The sequence below is a fragment of the Rhipicephalus microplus genome, chromosome 5 (genome assembly GCF_043290135.1).
Source record: "Rhipicephalus microplus isolate Deutch F79 chromosome 5, USDA_Rmic, whole genome shotgun sequence".
In the NCBI taxonomy this organism is placed as follows: domain Eukaryota; kingdom Metazoa; phylum Arthropoda; class Arachnida; order Ixodida; family Ixodidae; genus Rhipicephalus; species Rhipicephalus microplus.
This window is the reverse complement of record NC_134704.1, coordinates 27,913,729-27,930,937: the sequence shown is the minus strand read 5'-3', so window position 1 is coordinate 27,930,937 and position 17,209 is coordinate 27,913,729. Positions and strand designations below refer to the sequence as shown.

At 46.4% G+C, this 17,209-nt stretch overlaps 1 protein-coding gene across 2 annotated transcripts in view; it reads right to left on the bottom strand.

Annotated features, from left to right (window-relative positions):
* LOC119173953 (suppressor of lurcher protein 1) overlaps positions 1-17,209 on the bottom strand; it is a 376,626-nt gene that overhangs the window by 9,262 nt on the left and 350,155 nt on the right. For both annotated transcript variants that reach the window (XM_075895055.1, XM_075895053.1), the window contains exon 12: positions 489-657. In XM_075895055.1, the coding sequence (XP_075751170.1) occupies positions 489-657 (169 nt within the window). The remainder of the gene's footprint in view (positions 1-488; positions 658-17,209) is intronic.

The following is a 17,209-nucleotide window of genomic DNA, read 5'->3' as shown; positions in this document are numbered from 1 at the left end:
CTTGCGCAAACTCCTGAAAATCTACTGAAAACAGTGATGAAATACGCAGAAAACACAACAGCGCAAACTAACTGCTTAATACGTAGATGAGCATGATATATATAATAATACCACATGCGTGGCAAGTGCTGTGTATCAAACATTTTTTAGTTTACGCTGATGTGTTTTGTACGTCTTTCGTCGCTTTCTTCAGCCCTTTTCTGTACAGCTTGCGCGATAAACGTTGATCTTGTCTAACCAACTGAACCATTATGAAGTTTTTCTGAAGCAGCCCTGTAATTTGTACAAGTGGTGTACGCAATTGTGTACATAGCATTTCAAAGATGTAACGACCACTGTTAGAACCATTAATGTAGGATCCATTACTATAAGCTCGGGGATTTGCAATTTCTTGTCTTCCATTTTCCTAACGCTTGGAGAATATAAGATGAGCGAGCTGTAGGTAACTATAGACTCCGCTGCGGATGTGATACTGCTGATGTACGTACGGGGGCACGCCTTCGACGTCAAAGTAGGCGAACTCGATGTATATCTTCTCGTTGCTCTTGCCGTAGAAGAGGTAGTGGCACTCGGTGTCCCGCGGGTAGACGCCCGGGTAGTTGGGCGTGGAGAAGGTGCCGTTGGACACCTCGGAGCTGTTGTAGATGAAGGTGCACACTGCGTGGGGAAACAGGTGAACTCTGTCAAATACGCGTCTCCCTTACGGGCCAGCGTAAGGCCGCGCAATGCGAAGACAACGAGGTCACTCGTAGAAGTCGCTTCACTTACGCAAGCTGCACCTGAAAATGTCACCATAGCGCAGTGTACACAATCACCCTCATGGCCTGCAAGCATAGCACGCGCCCGCTCAAGATTTGCGACCACGAGATGCGTTTTGCTTGAGGGAATATCTGCAGTTTTTCAAGGTGATCTCACAATTTGTAGTGCATTAAAAATTCAATCGTTTGAAGTTGTTAAAGCTAGAGTTCTTTTTACGTATAACGAGAAGCTATCGGGCGTGTTTAATATTGGGCGTGTTAACATGGCATCGGTGGAGACTAGACGGCGCAACGAATCAACGGCACATAGGAAAGACACACACACAATAGAGCACTATTTGTAGCACTTTGTTGCGTGTGCATCTTTGTGTCTCGCGTTGACTCTTTGGGCCATACAATAAATGGTGATCCCATAAAAGACAAAGTTCCTGGCTGAGGGGACTCTCTTTGTAACGCTGCGTACCTTTCCACCGCTACACTTTTGAGTAGAAAAATAGAGAGCTTACACGACTGGTCATTTGGCCGGTCATGCATAGGCTCTCTAGATTTGATATGATATGTGGGGCTTAACGTCCCAAAACCGCCATTTGATTATGAGAGACGCCGTAGTGGAATGGTCCGGAAATTTCCGCCACCTGGGGTTCTTTACCGTGCGCCCAAATCTGAACACACGGGCCTACATCATTTCCGCCTCCATCGGAAATGCTGTTTCCGCAGCCGGGATTCGATCCCACGACCTGCGGGTCAGCAGCCGAGTACCTTAGCCACTAGACCACTGCAGCACGGCTCTAAGGAAAGTGTCCTTTGACTATCCTTTTATACGTGTGAGTCACATGTGTAGCACTTACATTAGAAAGGCACGCTGACTCTCTTTAGGAGGTAGTGGCACGCCCAACTTTGCAAAAGAGAGAGTGCACGGCTCTCCTAAAAAGACTCGCTGACTCGATTTAGGAGAGTCGTGCACTGACTTTCTTATGGAAAGTTGGGTGGGCCACTACTCTCCTAAAGAGAGTCAGCGAGCATCTCTAAAGGGAGTGTTACACGTGTGATTACCACATGTAAAAATAAGAGTTACAGTTTTCAAAGTGTAGTCAAAATTTAGCGATAAGGTTATACTAGACTTAGCCGTATAATAACATGATAAGTGCTTTGTGTCCTACTGTTTGCACTGGTGGATAATAATAAGCTAAACATTGTACTGTTCCCCTTTTACGTTCATTTTACACTATAATAATAAAAAATAGCTCTTTAGCTCCTCTTTTATACATGTGAAAATCACATATGTGTTGCACTCCCTTTAGAGAGGCACGTTGACGCTCTTTAGGAGAGTTGTTCGTCCAACGACTCTCCTAAACAGAGTCAACATGCCTCTCTAAAGGGAGTGTTATACACGTGAGAGCCACGTGTGTAAAAGGAAAAGCAAAGTTTTCGGAGTCTATACGTAGAGTAGCAGGCTTTATACAAAGCTTCTCTAGGCGACCTCTCTTAAATGAGTCACGTGAGTGGACTTCACATGTCAAGGAAAAACACATAGGAGCCAAGCTGCGCGAGTCTAAGGGTACGCGCACACGCGTAGCTTGTATAAAGCGGGGAACTTGATGCAGCGCTTCTACACGTGGTAAACACTCGTCTTCGTCACGAAGATGCCGCGCGGTTATTAGATTCTGCCAGAAAGAAAACAACGATAAAAGAGGAGCAAGAAGAAGAGGGGACCGATTAGGGCGCATATTATTCACAAACGTTGCGGGTCTCTGTCAGCTGTCAGAAACCTTCGCTACAAGGTCGAGGGAAAGACCGGACGCGGAGAAAAATGACCGCGCACTTTATGTATGCTTACTCACAGAAAGCACTTGGAGGAGCGTAAAATATGCACCCGCAAGCAACGCGCTCGCCAGAGCGGTGATGGTGCGAAGCAACAGCGCACTCTTCGCGATTCTTCACTTTCGGGGATACGGCCATTACAGGAAAATGCAACGTGATGGGAGTGTTTTGGAATCGGAGTGGCTAGGAAGTCTTTGGAAGGGAGGCCTTTGATGCATGGCGCATGGGAGGTGTCAGTGGTTCGGCTGTCGAGCTGTTCGAATCAATGCCCCGCCGAAAACGCAAGAGATGGACGATGTTGTGAGCTTGTGAACAAACCCCGACCATAGTCTGTGCATAGTATTCATGTACCTCGTCAGGTTCGCATAAACTTGAAAGTGTAGCATTATCCCAATGCATAGTAGGCACCCATTGATACATTACTGAGCGATTGAAACACAATATCAGACAGCAAGTCGTCTGGTTCCGCCGCGTGTTTTTGTAACCCGAAGAGCGCAACAGCGGTACCATTGTGGTATTACGAGTCGCCATCACGTACAGAAGAATCACTTGATTTGCGTATAAACGTGACGTTTGACATCATTGGTCGAGCGGCATGATGCTGTTCGACTCTGGTTCTCGCGGTAGCGAATCTGGCAAAACAGTGAGGACCGCGAAACGGCATGGCATAGATTATTGGAGAAAGTTCGCTTACGTCTTTTAGATGCGAGTGCATCTTGTGCTCGGGGCAGTATCTGTTCTGCGACGTGGTGGTGGTAGTGGTTAGAAAATGAGAAAAGGCACCTAATTTCTACAACCCGGTCGGGAGCACGGCGCAGTGCCGTCCGCACCCATACTGCACATGCGCAACTCTCCCTAATTCTCCTTTCTTACGCAGGTATGCGCTTTCCTCCTCCCATATCCCTCTCTCCACCACAGGTGTGGCGGAGCAAATCATTGCGTATAACTCTCTCTCCCTGTCTATTTGAGGGTACGTCTGTATACGGTGCAATTGTAACGGCGCAGTACAAAACACCCGTTCGCGGTGTTTGCGTCATCCTGTCTCTTTGCAACGGTTTACGGAACGCCAGGAACAACGTCAACGTCGTCGCTAGTTACAGCGGCAGCGCCACCACCGCGGAGCAGAGGCAGGTTCGGGAAGCAGAACGTAAACGTCAGCGTCGGCAAGCGGACCCCGAACTTGGGGCCAGGGAATCCAAACGTCAACGTTGCCAGGAAACTTCTGCGGAAGCAATACTGGCTCGACACGCCGAAGTGCAACATCAGCGTCATCAAGCTGACGCAGAACTTCGGGCTCGGAAAGTTGAAGCGCAACGGCAGCGTCAAGCGGCTGCTCCCGATGCCGAAGCGACGAGGCAACGTGAGTTGGCGGCCAGAGCCATCATCGACCACGCTTTTGCATACCACCATGGTTGCCTGCAGGGGGAAATGTGTGATGTTTTCGTGAGGCCTGCCTGGAAGGATTTGTGATCGAAAGAAAAAAACAGCGCAATCTGTGTTCTGACGATTGTATTAGTTGTAAGGAGGGTACTCATATAGTATGCCCCTAACACGATCAAACCACCAATTAACAATTACCGATTGCTGTCCTAAGTTCATGTATTCTTAGACAAGGCAAGCGGGTTAGGGGGAGACAGAAGGCTAGGTGGGCAGATGAGATTAAGAAGTTTGCGGCTGTAAATTGGCAGTAGCAAGCACTGGACCTGTAGTTGACTGGCGGAACATGGGAGAGGACTTTGTCCTGCAGTGGACGTAGTCAGGCGGATGATGATGGTTCTTGTCATCGCTATAGTATTAACGGATTGGGAAGAGTGCGCTCGAGTTACTTTCGTGGGTTAACGTAAGTGCACGTCAAAATTACAGGATTCTGACGTTGCACGCGTAAACGTTGTTGCGAACGGCCGAGATAGCGCCATTGCATGCATGGTAGGAAAGGCTGACCGGCAGCTGTGCTCTAGGAAAACAGAACTAATAGTTTTTTTTACTGCTACCCCCATCGCACTCTTTGAAAGTGTGTACATCTTTTGCTGGAAGTATCAATAACCCATAAAGATTTCGAGTGTTTCGGTAAAGGCATCAAAAAAGAAATTCCGTGAACAGCACTCGTGGAGCGAGAGCTCTCGGCTCGGGAACAGCAGCTCGATTCCTTTCACGGCCGAGCGAGAAAATGCTTTGATGCCACTTCCCACCGGACCGAATAAAAGGGGGGCCGAGTAACGAATGAATCACATCGACAACTGTTCTCGCACTTTATATGGCGAACGGTCGCCGGCGGAGAAACGCGCCCTTTGAATACGTCCAGTGCAGCGTGCAGTGAATGCTTCGCACAATCGCGGACCCCACTTCGCATCGTCCTCAATAAAACCGTGCAACACGGGCCGCTTTTTTGGGGAACCACGACTGAAACTTGGAGTCACACCACACAGCCTAGCGGGTGGAAGTAGCAGCTCCAAGACCCTGCGACGTCCCGATTGCGCATTCATTATTCAAGTGCGTCCACATGTCTGCTGCCTCAGCACAGTAGCTGCGGTAACACTCTGGGTTAACGCCCAGTGTGGTGACGCTCAATTGTGTTAAGGCTCAGTGCCACTCAGTGAGGTAATGCTCAGTGCGGTAACGAACAGTGTCTCAGCCCTAAGCAGAACACTGTATAGCACCTTCTTCCTTCGCAACATGAGCCACGGCCGTCAACTAGGCTTGGATTGGCTTGACTAGACGCATGACGCAAAAGCAAGATTTAGTACTTGACGCGCGTTTATCGTTTATTATCGTCCACAGCGTTTACCATTTCCTTGGTATTTGGTGACCTACCGTGAAGCCTCAGCATACTTCAGTTGCTGTGGTAGCATGTGACCCAATTTTTAAACCTCCTTGCACGTACCCCGAAGCATGCACTCGAAGAGCCGTATTGCCTATTGGAAACTGAAACTGACCACTGCTGGCTCTACGTAGGATTCGCCAATGGACTCGACAAGGAATGCCCGGTGCAGCTCTAAGCAGGCTCCTCTAACACGTACCATTCGCTTTGGGGATATAAGGCGGTAATGTTTTTGATACTAAGACGAGACACGTTATCATGCTTAAGCCAGTAGAAATGAACTGGGTCTACCTCGCCATTTTTGCATATATACATTGTTGTAGTAGCATGTAAAGAGAAAACAGCCCGTCCAATACGTGTTCATAGATGTGATAACTGACTACTTTGCGTTTGTCGTTGCACTTGGGCGCATCTCTGATGGTAGTTTATAATGTACTATGGCGTCCCTCCGACATAATATCTCGGCGGCCTATCGTCGTGGTTTAAAGAAATGGGAGCAGTAGAGAAATACGATGAGCCGCAGCACGTGGTGTCAATCGCTTTGACTGTGCACGAGTTAGCCTATATATTCAAGGTACGTAACTTTACTTGTTTAGGGAAATATATTCTCACAGACAGTGAACATCAATTACAATCCAGCAGAACATTGCGACAGAACACAACATCCACAGACACACCAAAAGTTGTTACAAAAAGATATGTGTACATATGTAAACGGAACACAACATATACAACTTACTCAACTACACAGGAATTGTTACAAAAAACTTTACTTACGTGACATCCTGCTAGAGTAATACGCTCCGATCTTTCAGTTGAGTGGGTTGTTTCGATATTGCTTTTTTTAAGGACTGCTTAGATTCTCTAGGTTTTCTGTATACCTAATTGTAACAAGTTTCAAAAACTCTCGATAAAGCACTAGTTAGAAAAAATCAGTGGCATCTTTCCTCCTTTCCTCCCTAACTTTTTTCTTCCCTACCTCCTTTCCTTCTTTCCTTCCTTCTTTCTTTATTCATTTCTATAGTAACTGTTTCATTGCGCCATGCAGCATCTAATGCGCTTAGCCCGATCGATGATGACGCTAACACATAGCGGCCAAGCTTTAACGAATATGGAATACGGAATACGAGCAAACATGAAATTCCCATGAATATGGAATACGAGCAAACATGAAATTCCCTGGAAGATTCTAGGCACTCTAATTAGACACATGCAGAACAGCCTGCAATCTAAGTATAGACGTGTGTTTGTGATAAACAGTAACACTACATAGTTCATTTAGTGGCGCCTAAGGAGTTTTCTCGACAGGCGCACTCCATAAAAAAAGGACGTCTTCGCAACGCAGGCCAAGAACAAACAGCGCCCCCCCCCCCTCCCTGTTTATCCTCCTCCAGCGCAAAGGAGATGGAAACAAAATGGGTGCAGTTCATTTTGGTCACATACGGCTTTGTTTTCCGCAGTTTTCGCAGTTCGTACGGACCGTTGTATTAATGGTTGACCGAGGGGGACCGTTACCTTTCGAAGTACAAAGCGAAGTTAATTTGCATCTTGCGGCTCTTTTTTTTTATCTTATAACGACGACGCAGGAGTAAATTTGCATACTGATGTGTGCCTCCACCTTAGACACAAAGGTGGTTCTTCGCCGTAGAAACTGGGGGAGGAATTAACGAAGCATTTCGTTCGAGAGAAGCACTTCTGATTGGCGAAACACACCGTTGTTAATGTCATGCAGGCTGTCCCTATTAGTGCGCGTTTTTCCTTACGGAGACGGTCTTTCATGAAGAGAAAAGAGGGAAGCGGATGGCAGAATACGAATCGTCTGGAGAATAAGCGTTCACATAGCGAGGAAAATAATAAAAAAATATATTCCAAATTTGCGTGCATTGCTTTGTTTGAGAATGCTTTTATTGAGGGTTTGCTGAGATATTTTAGCTTGCATGATCATGTCTCCTTTCTGCATTTCATTGCGCATGGAGTCAGTTTTTAAATAATGATTGTACTTGAACAGCTTTAACTGCATCAAACTATTTGAAAAGGAGTTGAGACAAACGGCATTTGAAAAGCCGATTTGAATGTCTCTATATTTTTTGAATCTGTGCTTGTCCCGAAAAGTGAATGCTAATTGTACATATATTAATTTTTGTGAAATATTACGGCGTTTTTGTGCTCAAAAATATTCCTGTAAAATATACTATCATATGGCACTCCCCTTCACCCTGATAGTTTAACAAACGCGTGCCTGTCTGTGCACCACATTCCGTGCATACTTAGTGATGCCCTGTGTGCCAGTACCGGTAAACTAATAAGGAACCAGTACCACCTAGCCCAATTTGCTGTATTACTAAAGTAAATAGGCCGGTGCATTGAACTACCCATTAATCTGTTAAGAATACTGCCGGAATTCCACAAAAATGCAGACAAAACTAAGTAGAGGACAATACACGCTGATGCTTTCATGACCAGCACACTTATTCGCCGAGGAAAGGAAGGAATTAGCCTTGAAACGTCGGGATTTCTCTATAAATTGTGGCTGGAGTCAATTTGACTGCGTGAATCATAAAAAAGTACCCACTAAACAAGAAACATACGTTTATATAATACGAAGGAAGGAAGAACAACAAGAGAGAAGGCAGAAGGGTTAACCAGGCCCGGTTTGCTACCCTACGCTACAGGGAATGGGAAAGGGGATTAAGAAGATAAGAGAAAGGAGAGAAGGGAAAGAGAGGACAAAATTGTCAGTACATGGGCTGACGGGTGTGCAGTGGCGGTAATATGCAAAAGTGAAAGGCGTTCCCATAAGACAGATGAAATAATGCCAAATGAATGAACGAGCCAGACGAATAGAAAATTATACGTACTTTCGGCTGCACTCGCTTTTATTAGTCGACGCTTATTTCAAAACCCAAAGCAGTCAAAGCTCTGCTCGCATGCTTGACGATAAAAATTCCAGTAAGTTCAAGCTCCGGTCTAAGGAGAGTCGTTAAGCTCCATACTGGCCCCACTGAAAATCGAACGGCCGGAAAACAATGCCGGTTCTTATGGAATGCTGTTTATTAGGCTTGCGCTCGGATGCTCGACGATTGGGTTATCATCTGATGCTTATCGTTATCATAAGAGAGTGCGAACACAATTTCAAGATATCAAAGTGTTCTATAGGAGCGAGCCTTATTTCGCGGTTGCTGCATTGGAGTCATTAAACTAACACGGTTCATAAAAGCAATATAGTAACTTATATTGCCATGTTCTTGTTCTTTTTTCGCTGATTCATTCTATGGGGTTGTCTCTAATTCAATTAAGGTTGACTTATCCAATATCCTTTCCATCCTTCTTTTTTAATTAATAAAGTGATTAGTTTGGTGCCTCAGAATGCATATCCGAGCACGGATCGCTTGACGCACTTACTTTTCTAAAGCAACCTTTTTATAAGCTGCCACGGTCTTTGAACTTGCCTATATTTCAGCAAACCAAGTACGAACTGATGCGCCAAATAAAATCCAACATCTATCACATTTAGGCGTTCATTTAAGCGCCGATATGCTAGAGTCATATTGTACAAAATATATAAGTAGGCTTAAACAGCTCATTGATGTTTCGTCCTAAGTGTACGTAACTGAATTCGGAGATTACGGGAGTTAAACTCGGGCGCACTGCATCGTATTAAGCTTCACTGGCGCACATCTAAAGAAGTCTCCTTGATTCTACGCGACCGTTCAACTAAAGAAGCGTTCGCTTCCGAGCGGACGCCCCCCCCCCCTCTCTCTCTTTTTCTTTTTTCGTTTTGCTTGAAATTGTTTGGAAATGACTGAATAGGTCTCTGCGACGCTTCCCCAATGCATGCCAAATAAGAAATATAAAAAAAAACTGAACAGGAAACACGACTCTGTTGCAGTTCTGGATGAGTAGAGTTTGCAGAGAACTTTGAGCGCGTTTCACCAGCACTGCGCAGTTGCTCTCTTTCACTGAACTGCTTTCTCTTTTTTTACAGTGCTGCGAATCCTCACAGACTACTGCGGTATCCTCCCTTATTACTCTTTTTTTTTCAACGCCCAATTCTGGAATGTTCCGCGTCGTTAATTGTTCGACGACCGTGCGAACAGTTCACGAAGATTGGCGAAATGAAACGTCACCATTTTGTTTCGGATCCGACGCGTTTTGCTACAACTTTTCGGCAAGCGGTTCGACACTGTGTTTGACAGTATAAGATGGTAGAACTGAGCAGATCGCCTACGAACAAAAAAAAGAAGAAAAAAAAGAGAAAGGAACGGAGTCGAAAAGCAAGAAAGGGGAAGCGAAAGACTCTAAATATATGAAAAAAAAAGCGCTGGCAGGCTTACTGAATATAGCGATAAAGTTTTTCATTTCCTTGATTTTGTTCTGTCGAAACCAGCTGCGTCAAATGCTTCCAAACAAAACCAAAGAAATTCAGCTTCTTGATAGTTTATAGCTATAGAGGCAATGAGTGCACCGTACAGTTTATTTTGTTTTGTTTTGCTCGTTCTATCTTTGTTCGTGTCTGTGCTGGCGGTAACAAGAACAGAGCCTAAAAAAAAAAATGACTGCGTTTTCATGCCGTTGATCTCTACGCGTTGGTCGAGCACGGAAAAAAACCTAGAAGCGCTGTCTCGATAACCAGAGTTGTAGCGTGAGCTTGGAACAAAGGCGATCCTTTTGCCGGGCTTGCCCCCATTCTCGAACTCTGTCCGTCGCAGTGTGCCCCGCCGGCTTGATCAATATATTCGCAACCATCCTTTGGTTGTCTCTTTATGCGCCGCATTATTTTACTCCCTAGAGCGCCGGTTTCTCCCCAGGGCCTGCCTATCCCTGCCCTGTAGGCTGCACCACCTTGCTCGGACTCTCATGCGCCGTCTCGACGTCGACCTGCTTGTTTATGTTCTTTTTTTTTCAGACATCTGTGTACGGCTGCGCCGATTCCCACATCATAGAGTGTGAAGAAAGTTTTTTTTGTGTGTGTTGTCATTGTCTGCTACTCGCCGCTCATTGGCTTGCGCAGGTTGGTTGTTTACGATTCGATAACGCTATAGGCAAACAAATCTCGCGGGCCCGGTGCGCATTCGGGGCACCCTTTCACTTTTCGCTTCACTTTGTCTGCAGCGTATATTTGAAGACTCTAGAGAGCCCCCCCCCCCCCCCCCCGTTGAGCCGAGTGTTTACAGCGAATCTTTTTTTCTTTGTTCACTTAGGTAATTGGACGCAGCTCCGAGAAGGACGCAAACAAGCCGTCCATGAGTTGGGACTCGTGAAAGATAAGCGTAATACGAAAGTTCCTAAAGTGAGAGTTCGCATTATTGGAATTGTCGGGCGCGCTTTTTACTAAATGAGAATTCACTGCGCAAACTAACACTATATACCAGCCGCGAAACGCTACGTAATACGACTTCCGTGAGCGCTTCATATAAGGAAAATAATGCCACAAAGCAAAAAAGAAGAAAATGAGGAAACAGGGGGGAAAGAGAGAAGTATGAGGGAACAGGGAAACTATTTTTTTTGCTTTTAATATTTTGTGTTTTTTTAGGCGCAAGGGCCAATTGACGGCCACTGAGCGCCAGTTCATATGACTAGAGATGTGGACAATGATTGTGATTAGCTGCTGTATAAGGGCCTTAAAATTCTTCTCGCTAAGGCGGGTAAAAACATAGAAGTAATGAAATCATGACCATGTCGTAAAATGTGTGTAGTGCCAATGGATGACGAAAGTTTCTGACATTAAAAACCATGGTGGACACGTATAGTTTAATTCTTTCTTTTTTTTGCTTACCGTATCACTTTACAAGACAACCTCGTAACGCCACAACCACATTGGAAATACTAATGACTGGGAACATGCGAGCGAAAGGAGAATATGAGCTTTCAGTACGATTGCGAGATAGCTTTATTATAGTGTGCAGAAAGAGTGCAAATGTGAGAACAGTTCAGCGATTTCGAGAGATACGCGTAGCCGAAGAATACGGTTACAAACAGCACCACGCGCTGCGAATGTAGCTTTCATTGTAGTACGTCACCGCTTCGGAGTGGGCGACACGAGTGCGCGTTTACGAGAAATCACACTTGAGACCACAAAAATGGCGCCTTTTAATTCTTACCGGCATTGTCAACACTCGACGATGACCATAGGACGACGGCCATAGGGCGTACTAAAATGATTACTAGAGGCAACTGTGGAGCTACGGTTGTTCAGCCACCACGTGAATGATGGAAAGTGCATGCACTAGTGTAGCCTTCATGCTCGAAACTTCGAATAAGGAGGAGGAGGAAGCAACAAAAGGGAGAAGGCAGGGAGGTTAACCAGAAAGACATCCGGTTGGCTACCCTACACTGGGGGATTAGGGAAGGGGATAAAAAAGACGAGAAAGAGGGAAGAGAGGGAAAAGAAAAAAAAAGGTGGGGGAGAGACTGACAGTAATTTTACTGCAGCGTGTATAACTTGTGCTGTTGTTCATTAGGGTACTTTTGCATTTGCTTCGAATACAAAAACGGCCGATTGTGAACCTCGTGGGCTGAATTGAATTGGTGAGCCTAATTGGGTCAATGCAGTGGGACGGAACGTTTGCTGAACTGCGTCTTGTGACGAAGCGGCTGTAGGCCACACGGAGCTGAGAAAAAAAAAACGAATTTCAGGCGAATCTACGAGCTATAATAGCAGACAACTTTTCTTGGCGACGAAGGGAAAGCTACAGAGGCGTAGTTTCTGCACATGTACGACCATATACGCGAAGTAGTGTTGTGTGGCATGCGTTCGCTACCGATGTGAAAAGTGATGTCTCCGCGCGATCAGCGTTTCATACAGACCAAAGTGAACTGGAATATGCTCTGTAACGTTGACGCAGGCACCGCTTGGAGTTCGAGGTTTTTATAAAAGGAACTGCTTTCGTACGTGTGCGAAAACGCCAAGTTACAACTTATAAATGGGAATTTCGCAGATCCCACGTGCCTGGGAATCGACGTTGTGCGAAGCATGCGGAGGGAAGGTGACCGTGTTGCAATTTTCTTATTGAGTGATAGGTCATGAAGTGACGCTAAGTATATGTACTCTTAGGGCATTTATTAGCTGGCACACAGCGAGCATATAAAATGGCGACAACACCGGGCAAGCACGGACTCTCAGCACGAGCGGCGTCCTTTTTTAGGGTAGACCCACTAGAAAGCACTTGAGAGTTTGGCCCATTTCAGTGTTCGGAGGCTTCCTCTCTACAGTACAAATGTTGCACGCACAGACATGCTGAAGAGTTGCAGATGTTTATATAACCAGTTTGCACTTGCGCAACGATGCCAACTGAAACATGCGTATTAGCAACACCAGAAGCTGACATGAAGTGCTGATGCTCGCGAGGACGCTGGCCCTGGACACTGCTACCTAAACAAACTTCAGCGCATGACAACTAACCACAATTGACGTCAACCCGACGTGACGGCTGTATCGAAGAAGCACTTATGTAATATTTATGTAACGTTTATGTAACTTGATTAACGTGTAGGGAAGCATACTATAGAATGCCTAAATAACTACGCTTCCTTTTTTTCACCGTTTGTCTACCCTTCAACAAACTTTGAATTGAAATACAGAACATCTTTGCTTGTTTTTAAAATTAGCTTTCCAGTGAGACAATTTCTCAAGCTCACTACGGCGCAGTAGCCGAATTGTAGTTCAGCGTGCGTATTATGCGCTCGAGATGGAAAATAAAATAAACCACGTCTCCTGCGACATCACCGCGTTCAAACCGACAGGTTCCAGCGCAACGCATGCTGGCACGTTCTTCCGTCTTCATTTGCAGGCGTCGTCAATAATCAGCTGAGAGATTGGCGAGGGCTCACTCTCCAATAAACAGGGAGGGAATGTATATTTCCTTACGCTGCACCACCGGTTCGGCCTTCTAGACAGCCATATACATACGCTCTTTATCGTTAGCAGTGGACGTTTCATCCGTCACTCACGCCGCATTACTAGAAACGAAAGAGCTAGCACGTAAAGAGAAAAAGAGCGAGAGAGAGAGGGCGTAAAAAGAGGAGATGCATGCAAAGAGTTCTTCTCGGCCACCCTGGCGTGAACGGCAGCCGTGCCGTGGAGAGTTTCTTTTCTTTTTTTTTTCTGGACTGGAGGGCTCCACGTCGCAGCCGAGGAACAAACTTGGCGCTCGGCGGCAGCTCGTTGCCTCTGGCACCAGGCGGCGCTAAATCTCTGGCCTCTCGAGGGGTGCTTCTCCCTTTTCAAGGAAGAGCTGGCGAGGAGTTCTCGTCCCGAAAGTGAGCCTGGCTTTCTAAGCCGTCGGTACGCGTTCAAGAGGAAGCAGATGCATGGGGCTGAAGCGAGGAAGACGAAGAGCGAGACGGTGGCGATGGAAGGCGACGACGAAGGACGAGGACTTGTCGCGAACACTTATAAGGGTCCTTTTAGGGCGATCGCGTGCCCAGAGGCTGTCATTTTTTTTTTCGGCATAGTAAGGCAAGCTACTCGTTGACAATAGGGGTAAACAGCTTTTGGGAGCTCCCAAAAGTTTTGCGCAAGAGCAAAGCTAAGACTAAAAGAAGGCGAAAAAAGAAGAACAAAACGAAACCAAGCAGCCTAAAAAGGGCGCACGTAAGTATCTGCAGAGACAAACTTTAGTGAAGGGTCGAGATCCTTAGAGTGAACCGTCGAGTCGCACCACTCTTCGCAGTCATTGTTTGGCTGGTATACGGAGAGCGCGGCGCGCAGTCGCAAGGATCGTCAATAGATTAGGAAGCGCACGGCCAGCACGTTTTGACATTCAGCATAAACCCTATACACAAATGCGACTGATGTACCCAACAGGCACTTTGAATAAAGAAGAAATTCCGCACATACAACAATCAGGAGAAGCGTTAAATGAAAAGTGATAACCAGTCGAAGCAATTTGGAAAAGAACATCGCCTAAAGCGTCGTTCTTACGGTGCTCGGGGAAACGTGTGATAGCTAAGTGGGTCTGCATTTCAGGCGTCTCGCACTATCAGCCTCACAAGTGAAGAGATGCAAGCGACCCTAAGGCTCGTCGCAAGGCCTGTGGCCAGTTATCGCAGCCTCGTTCACTTTTGTTTTTGCCTATTCTTCGCGCTTCTCCCGCCAGTTGGGCGCTTTCATCTCCAATTTTATTTTTATCGTCCCTCGCTCCGCAGCCATATTTACCGTTTCTCGAAACGCTGCAGAAGCGCAGTTGTGGGCCCCAGAAATTATTGCTCCGGAGAGTCATTCGCTGCTCGAATAAACGGGCGTTGTCTGGGAGGCCGCAGCTAAAAACGCCATACCCGGAGGAAGCCATTTATTTGGTTTATTTTTTTCTCTCTCTCGTCTATTCCATTCTGCGTGCATCCCAGTCGAGCATCGCCTCTTCTTCGCCGCGGAAAGAAACAACACTCGAACAGAGAAAGGCGCCGCTGTGCGCCCGAGAGATACCACAACACTCGCGACGTGCCAGCATTTCGTGTCGTATATACGACGACGACGACTACGACGCGTCGTGGAGCAACAAGCCGAGATGGGAAACGACGGGCCAAGAACAAAGCCGCCGCCGCAACACAAACACGACACCACGCTTCGGGGTCCGAGATGGGTTCGGGTGGGATACGTCTTTTTCTCTCGCTTCGCGAGAAAAAAAGTTGCCAAGCTGCCACTTCTGGCTACGGCGCCATACATTCTCCGCCGCGGCCTCTCTACGCTCGTGCGTAGCCATAGTGGCCCCCCACGCCTCGTCTCCTTACCAGCGCACCCTGTTCTTTAACCCTAACCACCCCTTTTTTCCCTCCCCGCCTGTCACGAATTATATCCCCTTCATTTCGTTCTCGTCCCGGTTCTCTTCTCGCGTTACTTTATTGCCAACTGGGCTGACGAGCAACGCGACGACATTTCCTTTTGTCTCCCGTGTTTGCGCCCTGCTTTCGCTATGGTAATCGCGCGAAACGTCCGTGATTGACGTTCTTTCTGCTCGGCTTCCGGGTCACTCTGCCAAATTGAATAAACGGGACGCAGCAGCGCGAAGAAGAGGGAAAAAAAGAAGAAAGAAACAGCGAGGAAATGGAAAGCTGGGCAGAACGGGTCGACGTGAGATTAAACGGCCCTTACTTACTTCCTTAAGAGATCCCGTCTTCCGAAGGGCCTATCCCCAAACACGCGCGAATCAAGTCAGCCGGCGACACGAATAGGATACACTGCAGCTCCACCGTCTCTTCGTTGAAGTGGACTTCGGATAAAGCTTCGCGGAGAAATATCTGAAGCGAGCACGAGCACCCAGGAAGCGGAACTCACACTTCGAATTTCGTTTCATCCGGTTTCTGCGCGTCGCAGCGAAAAGTGGCGTTCGAAGCGGGATCCGCGGGGAAGGTTGCTCGCCCACGCCTTGCGATTGACGGAACTATTAGAAGCACGAAAAAAAAGAGAGAGAGAGAGAAAGGTGCGTCAGCAAGCATAGTCATTCGGTCTCATGCTGTGACCAAGGTTCGTATGCATAGAGAAAAAAAAAACACGCTGATCAGGAAAATAACGCTAAGTGAAGCTGGCCTACATCTTTTCTTTCCCTCTTTCTTTCTTCCTATACTTCTTTCTTTCTGTTTCTTACTTTCTTTCCCAATGCACAATGATCCCTTCCAACCTTCTCCTTCCTCCACGCCAGGAACGAGATCTCAATCCGCTCATCATTTATGTTCCTATGGGCAGGAAATACGGTCACGCGTGCATAATCCAGGCAACTATGAAACGCGGCAGTGCGAACTGACATTCGACCTCGATATAAGATAAGATCGCCATATCAGAAAGGGCTTATCATCGAGAAGCCCACACTCGAAAGAGCATTATTATTCGAAAAACAAAATAAAACAAAAAACCACGCACACAAATCTGTAGGTGACCGGTGCACATTTTGTGGCCACGTTGTTTTTATGTTTTTTGTGCTCCTTCGCCAATGACGTATTTCTTGCACAAAACGTGCGGCTACCGAAATCTGCGTAGGCTTTCTGCTCTCCCATAGTAGAATATAAAGTACTCTAAATCGTGAAACACTTTTTCTAAACACAATTCTTAACAAGCTTTCTTTGAAAAAAAAAAAACGCCAGCATAGTCACAGCGGGTCCCACCGCTTTCTTGTAGATTTCGCCTTCTGACTGTTCAGACATTCTTAAGAATTCATGAATCACCATTACGACATTCAGAAACAGCCTTTATTTCCACCCCAAAATAATTTTTTGCAGCTTGATGGCCGCGATTTCACACGCCACAAATTATATTTGTGCAAAATTTACTGGAGCCTCTAAACGTACGTATATGCGACATCATGCCGAGTCGTGATAATTTAGCCCCGGTGAAAATTCAATTCGACGACATTTTCCCTAATAATGCCAAATTTTTCCCCATAACATTTTGGACGGTTTACTACAAGATCACCTGCGCCGTATTACAACGAACGTTATTATTGCTACAGACGCATCGCAACACGACGAAAAGTCAGGGGTTGGTATTTTCAGCCCGATTTTAAATTGGATTTATTCGCTTCGACTACCAGATTTCATACCCGTTTTTGTGGCTGAGTTTCTGGCAGTATATAGTGCTCGCCTTACGCAAGTTAGATATAGCAATTACAACAGCTGTCATAATAACAGATTCCCCATCTCTCTGTGCGGCACTTTCTGTTGGTGCTGATAATCACGTAACAAAGGCGTTCCGTGCACTAGTACCTGCGCATTTGAAAAAAGTACGATTAGTTTGGGTGCCTGGACATAAAGGTTTGTTTCTAAATGAAATAGCCGATTCCTTAGCTAAGTCGTCAATCAGCCAACCAATTCTACCGCTCTG